Source organism: Ambystoma mexicanum, chromosome 3q (assembly GCF_040938575.1).
Source record: "Ambystoma mexicanum isolate Mex_15411 chromosome 3q, UKY_AmexF1_1, whole genome shotgun sequence".
NCBI classification, from domain to species: Eukaryota; Metazoa; Chordata; class Amphibia; order Caudata; family Ambystomatidae; genus Ambystoma; species Ambystoma mexicanum.
In genome coordinates this window covers 1057601985-1057621012 of record NC_090926.1, presented here as the reverse complement: position 1 = coordinate 1057621012, position 19028 = coordinate 1057601985, and the positions used below count along the sequence as shown (strand labels likewise).

Genomic DNA, 19028 nt, shown 5'->3' with positions numbered 1-19028 from the left:
CGCTCTCATCTAATCTCTCCGAACAACAGACCAAAGTCTGGATATACCCTGGTGGCATCACACTACAATGTTGCCGAAGCAAGGCTAGGTCTTGTAAGGCCACTATTGTGGTGAAGGGAAGTGTATAAATATATCTTAACACAGCATAAATAAATAGAAGTTGTTTTGAATTTTGACTGTCGGTAGATGAAGCCCAGTGGCAAAACCTGAGCCACTTGCTCCTATATTGCTTGCTTGTGGAATACGTCCTGGATGCTCAAATGACAGATGTTGGCGTCAGAGATATCAGAATTGGCGTATACTATTTCTTTAGGAACTAGTAATGCAAGGCAAGGTGAAGCACACCCCAACACCCACCCCTACTCCTCCCGCATGATGAACTTGAAGGACTTGAGGAGACTTTTGATAGCAGAAGTAGGTTTGAGAACTATGTCTGCCGCGGAGGCCAGGAAGGCAACATCAAAGTCGGACTGAAATTGCAAACTTCTATATCCAGCAAATTGGAGGGAATGGATTACAAACCCTCCCCATTGAGTCCAGGTTGAAGGTAGGTGTCTCCTAGGTAATGGAGTTCCAACCCCTTTGATAGCCCTATGACACTGATAACAATTCCACCATTGTGAATCCCCATTTGTGAAAGAACAGTATTAGATGAGACTAATTCAACTTCCACTCGTGTATGCCATAAAAGAGACTGCTCTCGCATTCTTCTGTCCTTACAGATGGGATGCAACGTGGGTGAATGTGTGATATCAGAGGCACCACTCCCAAAACTGACTGGCTTGGAGACAGAGACAGGGATTTCGTTCCCCCTTTGCTTGTTCAGATGGAACATTGCTGTGCCTCTCCTCTGTATCCTTCCCCTCCCCCCACACCCCTACTGTACATCTGTTCTGTTATCTCTGAAAAGTGCAGCGTTGTGCATCTGTACTGTTGTATACCGCTGTCAAGAGCTTTGTTGCTTCTTGAAGCTAGGTCTACGCTCAATAATTACCATCATAATAATTGCTGTTTTGTCTGTACATACCTGAACCAGTTTCCCCTTGGATAAGAGGGAGGACCGGACAACTTGAGATTCAGGAAAATGTCTTTCAGCTTCAAGTAGTTTGTGGAGAAGTCTTTCCTGCGCGCTCCCCACCTGAAAGAGAGGAGTCTGACATGACAAAGATCTGAGGTAGAGCAGGGAAAAAAGGAGCCACACTGAGAAGGTTCTCTTCTAGGAACCACCATTTCAGTGACGTCTCCCGTGATTGGAATTTCAAAAATAAATAATTTGTAATAAAGTTTTTCGGGTTGTAAACGACATACACCGTTTTGGGATATTTTCATTTTCTTTTAATTGGCGTCAGAGATCTGCTGCCAACCAATTTTTTGGATGGGCTTTGTTGGTTTGATCCAAGGGGCAAGTGAATGAAATGTATCTTGTGTGCCATCCGAGAACAACAAAGGATAAGTCGGCGCGTTCCCCCCAAACCCCCCCCCCCTCTCCAAGTATTGCAGTCAAGCTTGCATGATCTAAGGGTGCAAAATTGAAATGAAATGTTGCATTCAAAGAAAGGGCACATGGTGCCTCAATGCTAGAGTACAGAGGTTTGCATTGTAAACTTCATGTCTTACTCGGGGATGGGGTAAAGCCTATGCCGGCATTGTCTGAAGCCTGATCTCCACTGTAGACTTGTGCATTAGAAGCCCTCCTTTTCCTTCTGTGTATTTCTAACCCTCGACATCCAGCCTCAAAACTGTCTCCCATTTCAAATACTATGGGTATATTGACTTGGAGGTTCCACGAAGAAGGCGCCTACGACAAGAGGGAGGTATCCCACTGCTACCATGAGCATTCAATAAGTGACATGTTCACAGGTATTTAAGTAAGAGTTTCATTGCTTTGATGGGTTCATGCTGCTGAGTGTGGACTCTGTTCCTCTCCAGGTTATAATGCACATTCTCTTTGTTCTGCCTGATCATTCTGATGTGTTGTAGTTTCTTACTAACGATGCCAAAATTAATTTCCCAACTTCTCAGTATATTTAAGACAAGGATTTTCTTAATCAAATTGGCAGTCCACAAGATTCGTACAAAGCGGTATGCTCATGATGTGGGTTCATTGTTTCCTTTTCACTATGCTTGTTTGCTCTTACTTCCCCCACAGGTGGGCACAAACCTAACCGATCTGGTTATGCAGAGGAGGAAGTTGACGGTGCGGGAGCTCGGGGGCTGCATGGGCCCCATTTGGCCCAGTTACTATGCAGACTGTAGCTCACTCTTGGTGAGTTGCATAATATGGTCGTATTGCTGTTTATCCTATTCTGATTCTTCCCTCGTTTCTCTCGTCCTCATGCCATATTGTTTTTTTCCTCAGTTTGTAATAGATGCAGCAAATCCCACCCAAGTGGCCGCTTCCTGTGTGCAGCTGCTGTCTGTCCTTTCTGCGGAGACGCTGCAAGCTGCACCAGTCCTCATCCTGTTCAATAAAACGTAAGATAAGAACATTGCATTTTTCTCTAGTTAGGAGGATGGTTTAAATGGGGGCTACATATGGCATAGATACTTGCATTGAGGTGTGTGAATGGCAGCCAATGGGCAAGTGCCCATCGAGAAGCGCCTGCAGTCAGATGCCTGTGTAAAAAGGCCAGGCAAGTGTGCATGCAAAGAGCTTGTATCCTATGTTGAGAGAGCATAACAACCTATAACCCCAAAGGTTCCAGAGAAAGCCTGATGTAAAATGACATTAATACTCTTCATAGTCTTTCATCTACTGACCGACCAGATCTAAAAAACCTGCATGGCCTAACTGTAGAATTCACCATCAACACAATATCCACAGTGTATGGGGTGCTACTTCTTGTCAGGAGGCAGGGCTTTAATTCTGCTGGAATAGTAGGCAGGATCTAGGTATTTTTTACATAATTATTTAGCTATGGACAGATCCTTTCTAGTTCATATAGAGGTGGTTCTAGTTCTGATCTGGTTGGCTGCAGTTTTAAGGTGTCCTTAGGTGGGTGGCTATGCCTTCAATGGGTCCTGTGGTGGTGACTGTCATGCTGAGGGGAACCTGCATTGGTTTGGTTGTTTAGATGGGTACTGGGCTTTGTGGCTATGAATGGGGGCTGTGTTGGGATTATCACTCTAATCAGTTCTGAATTTGGTAGCTACGATTTTGATGGTTCCTGGTCCTTGTGTCTATGGTTGTGATGAGTCTTAAGGTTGGTATCTGTAGCAGTAACTGATACTTTGTTGAATTCTTCGGCCTCGATGGAGCTTGGTTTTGGCGTCTATAGTTTTGATTGGTCATTGCAAATGTGCCTAAGTGGAGTGCTCTGTTTGATTTGTGGATCTGATTGGCCCTAAATTGGAGACCTTGGTTCCAAAATGTCCTAGATTGGGTGTCTGATTGGGATGTAGCTTCCTAGGTCTGGTGCCTCCGAGTCAGTTGATTGGCTCTGGGTCAGTTGTCTCTGGTTCTTGTAGGCCATGAGCCTGTCTGTTTCAGAAGGGTTCTGCTTTGGGTGTATAAGGTTGCAATGTGTCGCTAGGTTTTTATTCTGGTGGTTCCTAGAACATAGCTTCACCTTTAGAATCAATATGTGCGCTCCAAAAGAGGAAATGCATGAGCAGTAGCTGAATTGCTCCTGGCACCCAAACTCCTGTTATGCAAGAAGCCCTAAGCTTAGTATGCCAGTGCCTTGCAATATTAGATCTTTATTCTACTGAGCGGATGTTTGTCTGGTGGAGGTGATGTTGCTTTATGAATACTGCTTGGTTGTTGTGGGCCTATTTCGCAAAGACATGGAGGGATTACAATTCGAAGATCCCTTGTTCAGTTGGAGCCAGCCCAGTGGTTTATTTGTCTGTAAACGTGCAGACAACCCATTACCTTACCATACATGCTCTTTATGCAAGGTTCCCAAAGTCTTAAATTCTGTGTGTATTGAGTATCTGTATGGTAATTTCGCTAGCACATTGTTTGCTTCCAGCACTGAAGTAGAACATCGTTAACACCCAAGAATAACATTAAAATGCCTTTGACAACATAATTTCCTTCTCAGAGTTTTTTGGCTTTCAGGAACTCTTATGCAATTATCTTTAAACTTGGAATCCAAGGAATGGCTGACTATTAAAGAGCTCTGTTTACTTTTGTTCTGTACTTAAGTTGAGACAAACCTGATTTAGAGTTGAATTTTATTTGCTTAAAAATATTCTCATTGGGAGAGGAAAGAACATTTTTACTCCACTTCAATAAATAGAGAGTAAATACTCCCACTTTATAATCTTACCTGGAGCTAATTCTGAAAATATTAATCGTCAATATTAAATACTTATTTAGATGGCTAGATGGAGAGGACAAATCATTGGCATAGTGCTAGAGACACTTTAGCAGTCCTAATAGATCGCCTTCAGCAGAACAAACCTGCAATGTAGTAATACACCTGTTAGAAGGCATTGCTCTGCTTACTATGCTCAAGCCTAAACTGAGGGCGTTTAAAATTCAAAGGAGGTGCGGAATCAACTACAGTAAGCTCAATATATCGTAGGAAAAATTGAGAACTATAAAATAAAAGCATATGACCCAGGAACTGGTACCAGAGTGGGTATATTAAATAATGTACTACCAAGAACTGTTGCATCCCTGGATTACGTAAAAAAAGCAGCCTTCTACTATTGGTGTAGATACGTTTGTTAAAACCCTCAATCATTAGTCTATAGTCCTGGAAACTCCAGCAATTTGGAAGAGTCTTTCAACCTTTCCTGTTTTATTATGAGTAGATGCCAGGTCGCTTGTTCATCTTCTAGTATTACCCCCCCCCCCCCCCCCCCCGAGAACTTGGAATTCTGATTCAAAATATGTGTAATTCCAGGGTTGAGGGTACTAACGGATCTACTGGATAGGTTATCACTTTAGAGTAGATAACCTGCTGAGGGGGTGCACGCAGACATGGTCCCATCAGACCTGCCTGTTTTCTAAAACTAAGCCCAGTCCCACCAGAAGGATTATCCTATTACCAGTCATATTCAATCTCTACATGGAGCCTCCAAGCGCTCTCTTCAATAACCCGTAAATCTCAGTGCATCAATATTCAGAGTGCATGTATTACAGTGCATCCATTTCAAAGATATTTCACGGTTAAAATAATGCCCTACACACTCAGCCCAGCATGGTAAACTCATAAAACTGAGCCCCATTTGCTAGTTAGAAATCCTACTTATAGAAACCTCCTAGCTAGCAAACATACCTCAAAGGGATCTTGCCAACACCTATTTATTTATTTGTGTATAATGTGCCAAAAACCTGCAGGCATCAGGATGCTCATTAAGAATCAAGACAAACGTAAAAGACTGGATAGCAATAAGGGAAGAACTTCCCCAAGTTCTAAATGGTTAGGTTTCGCTATTGACTGAAACCTCCCTTCAAGCATCAGATTGGCAAAAACGCACAAGGTATACTGCAGTGAAAAATCAAATACTACTTGCCATCAGGACCCCTGCACAACTGCCGGTCCTATTGCACTTAGCAGGGGGAAATGCATGCCTCACTGGCATCCATGATATAACCGTTGCTCCTCTCAAAGTAGTACATCACTTTACGCCAGTCTAAAAGAGACCTAAAAAATACAAACACAGTCCCTCTCGCCCTCCACGCGAGGGAGCTGCACTGGCTGCCAAATCTTCAAGACAACTTGTATTACATACATACATGCATGCAACACGAGCACCACTTTACCTAGCCTTGTAACTGTGACATTTAAGCTTGTTTAGTTTACTTTTGGGCACTGCACTTTAAAACTACATCTGCCCTGCCAGACCCTATAAGCACCTTACCCTACTGACATTGGCTGGCCCTTGACCAGGGGCACAACTTGGCACAAACATTGGTGGGGCCAGCATGCCAAATGGTGAAGAGAGAAAACCTTTGGACACAGTGCCACCAGGGCAAATCTACTTGGAATGGGCTTCCTTCTTGTTAAAACGCAAGGAACGTTTGAGAACTAGTCCCACATTGGCAGCAAATGATGCATTTTAAAGTACTTTTGAACCGGTCGGCTGTTGGAGGACAGAAATGAGAGGCGTACACAAAGTTGTAGTATTCTCAACATCAGAGTTGTAAGTTCATATGATCTGCGGCCATGTTGAGGTGCTTCTTCTTGCTGAGGGGTCTTCTGGGACTAGGGGCACTTTCTTCTTTCTCCTCTTCATTAGCGCGATCAGCCAAGGCAAGGGGGAGTATACTATAGAAGGGGACGAAGAACCTGTTCCCTGTCAGTGTTGATCAGACAAAACTGTCTAGGCCCAGACAACGGCCAAAGGAAACTGAGGAACGAGAGCACAGACATGGTGGGCGAGATGGAGATAAATAGTGATGGTTCTGCAAGATCTGGCAGGTGACCATGCCAAATGGCAGTCCATTGCCTCTGGAAGGTCCTGCTGTGATGTGTAGCTCTGGTCTAGCTGCTCCCAAAGGGGCGGATGATGCTGCTCAAGTAGTGCAGCTGGAAAACACCTGTGGAGAGTATGGAGCTAGAAGTCCTGGGGATTGACCTGATATAGCCTCCACACAATCCAGAGCCCAGTAGCACAAAAATGGCCACCGGATCCTAGCCAGTGCTCACACCCAAGGGAACTTGCACTGAAGGAAATGGTGATGGTCTCGTTGTTACGCTCACCTGGCTCCCACAGGGGCGTCGATCGGACCCGGATAGCTGCGTTCTCCTCCAACGTGAAGCGTAGTGCAGAGATGACAGACTGGACTGGCCTGCATAATCTCGTCTGCTTGACACGTAGAAGTATTCTCCTGCAAGTGGAGAAAGGGATTTAGCCACCCGTGGATTCTAGTAATGGCACCCCACTGTTCCCCCCCCCCCCCACTAATCGCCTCCGATATTCCCTTTCAGTAATCTTACCTTATGTTTTTGAATGATGAGCTCTCCATCCTGCGTGGAATGCAGGGGCGCGTAGATACCAGTTACTTCACTGGTTCGAAGGCGTTGGAAGAGTTCCGGATGAATATTGACTCAGAGGTTCCTGGCGAGAACCCGTAAGTATTAAGTCCAAAGAGTTCAATATGTCCGATGTTCACTCTTGTCCCATTCCCTTCTTGTGTTGCAGCTGGGTCCAAGAGAAGATTGTCTTGTGGCAGCTGATGGCGTTCAGGTAAGAGTCTGTATTACCCAACACTGTCCGGTAAAAGATGCGTGTATTTAACTTGTTGTTTTTCTCTCTCCTTACAGGTGCGGCGTAAGAAGTTGCGGGATGTTAAAGAATAATGCCTCCAGTGGTAAATCGGGTAAGTCTATGGTGGTAAAAAAAAGATTGTATTTGTTGGCTCTCTCGGCTCACCTTACATTTCTTTTGTCCCCTAGATGCTGGAGTTCGGCGAAGAAAATGATGGAGGCAGCGCCAAATCGGAAATGCTGTGAGGACTGGTGAGTATGGCGCGGCGCTGCAGCTGGCGATGCGACGCGTGCAGAAATAATGTCCTTTCCAAGTTCGAAGACGTGATGGATCCGGAATCAGGTAAGGAATTAAAATAATGTCCGTGTTCTAACCTTTCCTTCTTCTTTCCTCTTTTTCTAGGCGCTCTGGCGAAGTTTCTTCGTGGCGGGCGTGGCAGAAGACTGGATGCTGACTGCAGGCACGGTGAGCGTTATGCTGCTGGATGCAGAATAACGCGACGCATATGCTGCTGTTCGGGCGTGGTTTAAATAGCCTTCAAAGTAGTCCCAGGTAAGAAGTTCCCCCAGAACCACACCCGAGTAAAAAAATAGTCCCTGAAGTAAAGTAGTCCCATTCAGGCCTCACGTTGGCTTGACTTCATTGCAGCATGGTCTGCATGAGGTAAGTAATGTACATGAGCCTGGCGCGTATGGCGCCAGGACTGATTTCCTCTGAGCCTGGCGCCAATGGCGCCAGGACTGTACCCAGATAGCCCCTAGCCGGGGCTGCTAGGCTTTTAGTAAGCACCTGGATGCCTGCTCCCGGGGCTGATGGGCTTGGTCCGGATGCCCGGGGGTAGGCATCATGACACTCGTCCACCATATCATAGCAACCACCAGCTCCCTGCCCAGCCGGGACAGAAGCGAGAACTCGATGAACGGGATGCATTGTTCCTTGCACTCGGTGATGAAGTCAGCAGCAGCGGATGGGAAGTTACAGTACCAGTAGGGATGGGGGCACCAAGAATGAAGAACGGGCAAGTCCTGGCAAGCGGTTTAGTTTAAAAATAATCATCCTGTCCACTTGAGTGCACTCCCTGAAATCTACATGTTAGATATTTTGTTTGAGTTGTTTCTAGCATTTGGGAGCCCCCCCCCCCCGTGGCAAAAGACAAATGAAGACCCTTAAATTGCATTGTTACTGGCAGTAGATGATATAAGGCTGTGGTACTCAATGCCACCAATGGATATTAGTAGAATGGATCAAACTCTGCATTCTATGAAAGTATTGTTGCATTGGCAACTGATGTGTGCCGGAGACCCCAGTCATACTTCAAAAAAGCCTCATCAGATAGGGGATCTGTAGACACAAGGTTTATTCTCAGTCAGCTGGATGCCATCACAGCAGCTACAGTTGGTCAGTCAAAAATACAGGTACTCCAGCCTGCTCATTTTAAACATACTTTTTATGGCAAATACAGGATTGCACAATATTTATATGCACATGTGGACCTTCCTTTTTAATACATTTTCATTGGTCCTTCTAAGTCAAACTATCATGAACTCTCCATTGGACAAAAAGCTTCCTGACTAGGATGACTTGCTATTTCCCACTTGAATGACCAGCAATTTTAAGAACTAGAAAATGGCAGTTCTGAAACATGACTCCTTATGCAAATTAGCAAATCTAGGTTGTTTCCCAAATTTCACTTGACTGTGCAAGTTGCAATTCTCACACTGAACCACCAAGTTTCTGAGAATGACGTATTTTGTTCCAGACCTTTTAGCACATTTTTTTCAGAACATACTGTCTGGCTCTCTATCTTAACTTTTCTGAATGTAAGCCAGTTCCGTTCCATGAACCATACCACTGAAAAACACATATTCTTGCTTTTAAAATACTGAATTGCCTGCATCTGTTTTTCAGCTGATCTCAGTCAACCTTGGATTCCTGCACACATTTTCCCTGTGGTTGCTAAATCCCTTTAAACTCCCATCAGACTTGTCTTTATTTGCAAGGCAACTGTGGAGTCCATTTTAAAATGGTGAATGTCTACTGAATGTGAACCTTCATATTTAAACAGTGTGGCCTAATGTCTTATGTTTTTACAAAATGTAAGCACACCCTCTATATCCCATGCCACCCCAAACAAGTGTGCAGTAGTGCCCCCCCCTATTTCCAATCTTTAATGAGGGCAACATACCTTATCTAAACGGACAATGTTGGTCAGAAGAGTGTAGTATTGGCCCTAGCTACCATTTTTCTGTCTACCATAAGGGGTTGGGGTGATTTAGACCGCCTCTACATTCCTAACTATGGTTGATATATTCGACCACTACTTAACCTAATACCTAATGTTTACCCCCTCCCACCCCCTGCATCCAGTGTACCTATGCATCCCTATCTCAGTCACCCCCTCAACACAATGCTCTAGCTGAACATGGGAAGTATTGTGAAAGACATATGTACCCTTGTTTGTCAAAAGTGTGGCATTTATTGCCCTCTTTTATTATTTATATGTATGTATCCCCAAACAGTAATATTTTCTCCCATCTTGTTCCCACACCTGTTACCCAATTAAACGTTATTTTACATGCATGACGAGTGATTTCTGCCACTACGAGAATTGAGACACATCGTTAAACGATGTTTGTTCCTAGAGGGGGGCCCACCAACTCATTTTTCAAACTCATGTATATACATTTTCATGTGTTTATTTTCTCTTTTGTCCGCACCCGACAATGCTTCCCTTTTGCCTGCCTTATTCACCATTTGCCAGCTTCTCAAAGTGTATTCCTTGGCCGTCATCTTATGTGTTTTCCATCTGCACATCTTCCACTCGATTCTCACAAGTCCATCTATTGTTTATTATTTTTCTGTTGGCTGCTTTGCAGCAAGTTCAAGGGCCCTTACTTCATTGTTTTGCCACCACAGAGGACTCGAACCCTCAATCTTCTGATTTGAATAAAATAGTCAGTCTAGAGGACAGTAGATGTTCTGGGGGACACAAGTATGGGGGGTGTTCATAAAGGGAATTGGTTCTTTTTTGTTTTAAATAAAATTGCAAATGGGCATCTGGCTGAGCCCCCTTAAAGCCTGTTATAAGTATTTTTTCTTTTTTTTCCCTGCTTGTAGGCTTGGTTGCTTTAGATCACTTGTCGTGCAGATGCTCCCTGTCCATCTGAAATATAAAAGAAAACTGGTCGAGTCTCTTGAAAAACAAGTGCATTTCGTCATCAATACTTCCTCCTAAAATCTAAACCTTGATACTTTAGTGCTTCTTTCTCTTTAAAGCACTCCTACCTCCTAAAAACACTGCTTTTTCTCCTTTTCATGCATACCTTGGTGTCAACTATGTTCATCAGTGCCTATACCTGGGTGTGCCTGTGAGTTGGGACCGAAAAGCCCACATATACGTTTGTTTACCCTCACTTGCCCCACCTTTTTCATAGGTTTACACCTCGTGTCTTTTTTTAGTGCTGTGCTAAACTCAAACCTCACCTCCAAACTAAATATTTCTCCTCTATTCTTGATGGAGCTTTTTATACCTGGCTTCTAATCTTTCACACTATGGGGTTAAATTGATAATAAATATATATATATATATATATATATATATATATATATAAAGAAAAAACAAACATAACAAATCCAAAAACATATTCTTCTTTAGCCGCACTTCTTCCTTCTTCTTGGCGCATCAATGGATAGCATTGTGCTTTGCTGCCTGCAGAAAGCAAATATAGGCAAAGTCATGATAAGCGAACAGGAAGAACTGTACTTCCTGAAAATAGGACTTGTTGTTTGGGCATTTCCTTCATGTGATGGGTCTGGGGGTCATCTCTTTATGTCCATTGTTAGGTAGGACACAAACTCTTTTTTTCCTTAAGTTAAGCGGTGGTGACGTTGATTTATTATTATGAACATGATGCAGTGGCAGGCCTGCTTCTAATTTTCTATACTATGTTAAAAATCTTCTCTGTACTTTTGTAGTCCTTCTTCCGATGGCACGGGTATGTGGTCCCTTCTTTCTTTGCTGTGTTGATTCTGTTGAGATATAATTCACATTTCTGTCGCCCTTCCAACCCTCAGCTAACACTGGGAATACCTGCTTGTCCTAATAAGTGCATACAAGTTTGGCATATATGCATACAATGTTTGCCTATCTCTACATTTATATGCATTAATCATATATTCATATTCATTACTTTTTATCAGCATCATAAAAAGTTTACTTCACCTTCATGTGTCTTTGTTGCTTTCTTCACTTAGATATGGCCATACTTGCATATCTATACTATTCCTTGCCTACACCTGCCACCCTTTTCTTGGGGGGGTGGGAATGCTATCAATTTAAAACTACTGTATCCCTTAATGCCTTTTACTTGTACTCACCTGGGTCCTCTTTCTCCTAATAATGATCATATAAGGAGATTCACACACTTTTTGTGTCCACCAATACTTACCCCTTCTCTCTCTTTTATTCATCAATTAATACTTAACTTTTTTCATAGTATTTCTTCCAATTGTATCACTCCACTAAGGCCATATAGACCTTACTCCTTTGGTCCAAAAATGACACCTTTTCACCTATAACAATCAACATTTTTATATAACCACATATATACATAACATTTTTTCGTGTTACTTACTCTCATATGTTCGTTTGTGCACTGGTGGAAGTGCTCTCATGATGGAAAGTCGATCTCGACTGTCCGTACTTGTCTGGCCTTTTATTCTTATTTTTATTTGATCAAATATACCACACTTATCAATTTGAGCAGGCATCATCAATTGCCACTTACTATCCAAGAATCAGAACATTTTATCTACATCTTTCATACATCTTAATGCAAAGATGTTATTTTTGTTCCTTCATTTACACCTTCTATCAATTTTTATTATATCGTTGCTTTAATATTTGTATTTTAAAGTTCTTTTCTTTCTTTATTTTCTTTTTGATTTTATTCCCCTGGATTGACGTCAGTCTTTTGGTTAGGAACTTCTAATAAGCGTTTACATATTTTACTATCGTTTTATATTTATTAGTCTAGACACAACACAAACTTTTATAATAACATATTATAACCACATATATATTTGCACTTTCTAAAATATATATATATCTCCTACATACGTCTTCCTCCACTGCCTTAGTGGATGCATTCTTATTCTTTCTTTTTGTTACCCCTCTGGGAGTTTGATAGGAATTCTTACTACTCCTATATGGAGTTTATAGTGCATAACTTTTCAGTCGCTCTTGAGCCCTTGAATTCGAGGTATCTTTATCGGTATCTGGTCAATCCATAGAACACCAAAGCATCTAATACCAAACCATCGAATTATATGCAACGAAATTCTATTCCATCGAATAGCCATTTCGTTGTATATAATTCGATGGATCCATTGAAATTAGTGGGGTTAGGAGTTAAGGGTTGGGGTTAAATTAAGGGTTACATTAGGGTTAGGTCTAGGGTTAGATTAAGGGTTACATTAGGGTTAGGGCTGAGGCTAGGGCTAGATTAAGGGTTACATTAGGGTTAGGGTAAGGGTTGGGGCTAGGATTAGATTAAGGGTTACATTAGGGTTAGGGTAAGGGCTGGGGCTAGGGTTGGGGCTAGGATTAGATTAAGGGTTACATTAGGGATAGGGTTGGGGGTTTGGGCTAGGGTTGGGACTAGGGTTAGATTAAGGGTTACATTAGGGTTGAGGTTACGGATAGGGTTAGGGTTGGGGCTAGGGTTAGATTAAGGGTTACGTTAGGGTTGGGGCTAGGGTTAGATTAAGGGTTACATTAGGGTTAGGGCTAGGGTTACATTAAGGGTTACATTAGGGTTAGGGGTTAGGGTTGGGGCTAGGGTTAGATTAAGGGTTACATTAGGGTTGGGGCTAGGGTTAGATTAAGGGTTACGTTGGGGTTTGGGCTAGGGTTATATTAAGGGTTATATTAGGGTTAGGGTTAGATTAAGGGTTACATTAGGGTTAGGGCTATGGTTATATTAAGGGTTATATTAGCGCTAGGGTTGGGATTTCGGGCTAAGGTTAGATTAAGGGTTACATTAGGGTTAGGGTTGGGGCTAGGGTTATATTAAGGGTTACGTTAGGGTTAGGGGGCTGTGGGGGAGGGGTTTGGGGGGCTGACCTCCCAATATACAAAAGAAAATTAAAATGTTACAAGGAGCTGGTCAGTGCCGAAATTTCAGCACTGGACAGCTCAATGTAACGTTTTAAAGTTACAGAAAAAAGCATTGAAATGCTATCTTTTACATGTAAAAGTGCATTTCCATTGAAACCAGTCCATTTATATTTTCGATGGACTGGTTTAGATGGAAAGGCACTTTTCCATGTTAAAGATGGACTGTCGATGCTTTGGAATATGATGCATTTTTTAGATGCTTTGTCGTTCCTTTTTATTCAACGGAATGACTATAAACCATCCTTCTCTCTCCTTTATATATTCCCCCAAAAATCCAGTTACATATATTTTTCTGAGGCTTGTGGATCTGCTAAGATCACATGCTCTGCATAGTCCGACATCTAGTGGCAGTCGCAGAATATTACAAGATTTTTTTGTCTCAAAACTCAAACTTACATCGACAGGGCGTTTTAGTATTACTATTCCTAGTATGACGTGTACTATTCCCATGGTCCTTTATGATTCGAGGTCCCTCCGATTGTTTATTTATGCCATCATGGTTGTGGCAAGTTGCAGAGTTCCTATCCAGGCTGATACCTTTCTCTAGTTAAGTCTTCTTTTGCTGGGAGAAGCCCGCCAAAAGACGGTGAACAAAGAAGGCAAACCTGGTTTGCCACGCAAAGTAAAACACAAGACTTTAACAAAAAAAAATGGGGAATAAACCCAACCGGAGGCAAAAGAAAGAGTATTTGGTCAAGCGGGTATATGTTCGAGGCTAATATAATAGCCTGGAACAGGACCATGTTTATATAGTATAATCGCGGTAGAAAAGTTAGGGTAGGTACCACTGCCACCAGCCAAGTCTAAATGTTAAAAGAGCAAAACAAAGCTCAGAGAGGCACAGACAAAAAGGGATAGGAGTTAACCCTTTCCAGGACTCCATGTAAGATGGGGGTGTACTGGGTCTGTAGTTTTAAATGACTATGTAAAGTAAATGGCAACTTTACATGTTTTCTGGAGGACAGTAGTCAGCCCCAGAAAAATTGAGTCAGTGGGAAGTCTCAAAGACTACCCTGTGTCACTGCACTGAAGGTGCTGTGTAACACACATAAAAGTGGGGTTCATGGAGTGGTGTACTCCAGAGCCCACGATCACACAAACAGTAGAAATGCACATGGCAAAACACATGTAAGTGTGGGGAAAAAGGATCACACTCTTACCAAGTGGAAAAAGTAAACTCCAGCAAAGCTGCTGGGGGACTCGCTAGGTGAGGGAAATTAGCCATAGAATGAGAATTCTCCCTAACAGAGAGGCTATACCCCTCCCAAACAATGACACACCTCCCATGCTACACGAGTAGGAGGTTGAATTTCACACTTCACCCACGCATGGGAGGGGAGGACCTCAGACAAGTGGGTGTTGTCCACTGTGGCAGGCGGCTATTGTAGCCACCCAACCACCTGCCAAGACACTGGAAAATGATGCCATAAGAGCAGCACATACTGTTAGAGGAAGTAAAGACACTGTTGGAAAAGGACACCACATAGAATGTCCTAGCAAAACAGGTAAACAAGACTATTTATTCAATGTACTTACTTGTACCAAAGAAGGACCTTTCTATGCACCCAGTACTAGATCTGCAAACACATGTCAAGCCCCAAAAGTTTTGCAAGACCACACTTCAAGAGGTAATCCCCCCCCCTCTTAAAATGGGGGGACTACATGGCATCATTGGATATGAAAGATGCATACTTTCAAATTTCAATGCTCCCTGCGCACAGGAAATATTTGTGCTTCAAGATTGCGGGAGTTCACTACCAGTTCAATGTACTCCCCTTTGGCATTGCCTCAGCGCCAAGAATATTCACAAAGGTGCTGGCAGTAGTGGCAGCACACCTGCGCAAAGTCAATCCATGTATACCCTTATCTGGATGACTTGCTAATCACCAGGGAATCTCCTCAAATTTGCAAACAGACAATAGACCTTCCTTTCAATTTGGGTTTCTCCATCAACGAAAAGAAATCAAGTCTAGTCCCCAGCCAAATAAAACCATTTCTGGTAGCAATTCTAATCACAAAAGAGGAGCTGGCTTTCCCGTCAAACGAAAGAATACAAAACATCTGTTGCAATTACCTCACTACAAGGCCTTTCGCCAGAACTGTACGCAAAGCGATGCGCTTGCTCGGGATGATGGCCTTGCATTCACTTGGTTTCACACGCGTGCCCAATGCAGGAATGGTTTGTGAAAAAATTGTCTTTAGCAAGCGGTTAGTGGGACGATCTAGTGGTTGTTTTCACCAACTCTAGTACAGGCTCTTCGCAGGTGGCCCAGGGAACCCCTGCTAAAAGAAAACCCCTTCCACGTTCCACCAGCACAAGCAATCCTAACTAGACTCCTCACTTGCCGGATGGGGGGGGCTCACTTCATCCACTACACAGCCAGTGGACACGCGCTACAGCCCAAAGACCCGTCAACTTCCTGGAACCTTTGGCAGTTCTCAAGGCTCTCCAAGCCCAAAAATATGGAAGTGGGCACTCAAGCGGAACATGTTCCTAACCTCTCAACACGTTCCAGGGGAACTCAATTCTCTGGCATACACTCTAAGCAGATACCCTCTACCAGACTAACACGAGTATGGAATATTGTCATGATTCCTGCCCCTCATGTCCCCAGCCCTCCACGATGTCAGGCCGGAGCCAGGCCACGATCACCTACATGGCCCTGAAGGGCCTCTCCATCCCTCCAAAGACCCACTTGGAGTCAGACTTGGCGCTTGTGGCACCAGACTCACTCACTCCCATAGGATAACATTGGGGATTGAACTTGTAGTGCATTGATGGGGACAGGATGGATGCCCCCACATATTTCGGTTCCGAGGACTGCATGTGCAGTCTAGTCTTTTGGGTGTGGTTCAGCCCAGAGACACCGGGGATACCCAGAGACTATTTAAGCCACGCCCAGGCTAAGAAACATGCTTTGCGTTTTCTGCACCTGCAGCGTGACACTCACTGTGTTCGGATCGGTCTCCAGTAGGCCTGCATCTTTCTTCTGCACTCAGCTCCTGCAAGAACACCGTTAGGAACAGCCTTACCTTGCGGTGCTTCTGCCCATCATTCATCGCTCCTTCTGTTCTGCGGGCATCTTCGGTGGGGTCATTCCCATCCCGGCACGCCGCTTCCTAAGGGAAAAGAACAGAAAAAAGGCATTAGTAAGCATTCAGCAAATCTTCACTTATTTTTAAAGACTGTATGAGCTTCAAATGCTTACCTGAATCCTAGCCGCTCTGGGGGAACTCTGTCTCCGGAACTTCTCATCCATCTGCAAGAGCGAAAAGACACTCCAGGTTAGCGTGGAAACATCTAGAGGTGCCGCATACCGCGCTTACTCACCGTATTTCTTCTTCATAGCGGAATCCACGCTGAAAACGTCGCGGCACCTAGAAGAGACAGAAAAAGAACTCCGTTCAATACAAATACGAAAGGGTCGCATCGCGCATCGTGCTCTCACTCACCTTCAGCGCTACTTATCTCAGCAGCACGTCGCCATCCCCGAACGCCGGCCATCATCTAAGGAAGGAAAGGAATGAAGTTAGAGAACTGTTCAAAAGACTCATTATACTTACCTGTCAGACTCTTGCCAGTGAAGTAACTAGGTAGCAACGCGCCCACATCAATCAACGCGCCCCTGCGCTGAAAGCAGGGCGGAGAGCACACTTTCCAAGAAAACAAGATGAGCCCCCGGGGAAGAAGGGGTTCAAGCACACAGACAATAGGGAGTTAAACTCTACCAACCCTGTGTTTCAGGCCCAGTCTCCAGTCGAGTAGACTCCAGGGAAGGGTTTGAGGTCGTAAGAGGTCAGAACAGGCTGAGTGACGTCCCCGTGGATACCAGGTGAGAGTTAGAAATATTCCCCCAATGAGGCCATCCCTCATTAGACTTGTTTGTCACAAGCCTAAACGTACAATTCCTAGACTTCACATTGTGGATGAACTGGTCAGGGAAATTTGCTTACGTTCACCTCCCCCGCACCTCCAACACCACTCCTGACCAGGATAGTTCAGAAGATCCACCAGAAACAAGTGACTCTAATCCTGGTTGCTCCTATGTGGGCGAGGCAACTTTGGTTACCGCATCTGCTCAAACAGGCAGTGTGGGACCCAATCAACCTCCCATGCCCATACAACATGCTAACACAACACAAGTGAGCCTCCCTCCATCCTCAATCTATGAACTTGGTAGCTTGCTCCTGAAACATGTTATTCGGCCACTTAAATCTTCCACAAAGGTGCATGGATATCCTAAAGGAGGCAGGGAAACCCAACACCAGACAATGCTATTTTAACAAGTGGGAGAGATTTGTGATATGGTGCAGGTCACAAACCTTAAACCCAATCGAATGTTCACCAGCTAACATTCTACATTGCATGCTTTAACTAATAGACTCCGGCCTAGTATTCAACTCCATCAAGGTACACCTGGCTGCTCTGTCAGAACAGTGTCCTACTGGAAAGTTCCTGTCATTAAAGCATTCATGGTAAAGAGGCTATACCCTCCCATCTCTAACCCTCCACTAGGTTGGGATCTTAATGTCATGCTCTCCAAACTCATGGGTCCGCCCTTTGAGCCTATACACAAAGCCAGCCTAAAACATTTGTCTTACAAAACTGCATACCTAGTAGCCATCACCTCTATAACACGAGTCAGTGAGCAACAAGCTTTTTTTTCGTACAAGACCCTCATAATCCACAAAGACAAGGTTGTGCTCCGAACACATCCTAGGTTTTCACCTAAGTTAATTTCAAAGTTCCATGTTAATCAATCCATAGAACTTCCTACATTGTTTCAAAATCCATCCAAATCAGCTGAGAGAAGCCTCCATACACTTGATGTACAGAGGGCAGTCTTGTACTATGGGAACACAACTAAACCCCTAAGGAAAACCGACCCACTCTTTGTTTCCATAGCACCCGAGAGAGGGCGATCACATATAAAAAAAAACCATCTCCAGTGAAAGGTAAAACTCTCTTGGCTAGGGAATAGCAGAGCTGTATGCACTTGACTATACAGTCAAGTGCATACAGCTCTGCTATTCCCTATGCAAGAGAGTTTTATCTTTCACTCACAGGGCTCACTGTACCAGAGGTACTGGAGCTACCTTAGCCTTCATTGCAAATGTCCCACTGGACGCCATTTGCAAAGCAGCTACATGGACACAGCTCACTAATCTATCCCTAGCATGTAATCTAAGCAGATCCACAAGCCTCAGAAGGGATACATTACTCACCATAATCATATTTCTGATGCTTGTATCTGCTTCGATTCACATGCGCCCACCCTTCCTCCCCTGTGGGCTAGAAGGCGCATATATGTTTTCTGGCTTTATCTGCTCTGATTTATTACATCTGTTCTCACGCTACAGTTCATGCTACCTCATGTCGGAAACGAAACTATCAGAGGGACATCGACGCATGAAGGACCATGGGTACAGTGGATGTCACACTAGGGATAGTATTACTGGCATGTCCTGTGAACGTCCCTTTTCGAGTTTCGAAAACAAAAAATGTAATACTCCGCTGCTACCACTAGATGTCGGTCCATGCATAGCATGTGAATCTAAGCAGATACAAACATCAGAAATGCGATTATGGTGAGTAATGTATCCCATATGCAACACAATTCCTTCTCTTTTTCTTGAAATATTCCAAATTTAAATTACAACAATGATATAGGCTTTATGTTGT

General features: G+C 43.8%; 1 protein-coding gene across 10 annotated transcripts in view; it reads left to right on the top strand.

Moving 5' to 3' along the window:
* The window catches only part of ARL16 (ARF like GTPase 16), a 182466-nt gene that overhangs the window by 137595 nt on the left and 25843 nt on the right, over positions 1–19028 (top strand). For all 10 annotated transcript variants that reach the window (XM_069655266.1, XM_069655271.1, XM_069655274.1 and 7 more), the window contains 2 exons: positions 2150–2266; positions 2360–2475. In XM_069655266.1, coding sequence (XP_069511367.1) covers positions 2150–2266; positions 2360–2475 — 233 coding nt within the window. The remainder of the gene's footprint in view (positions 1–2149; positions 2267–2359; positions 2476–19028) is intronic.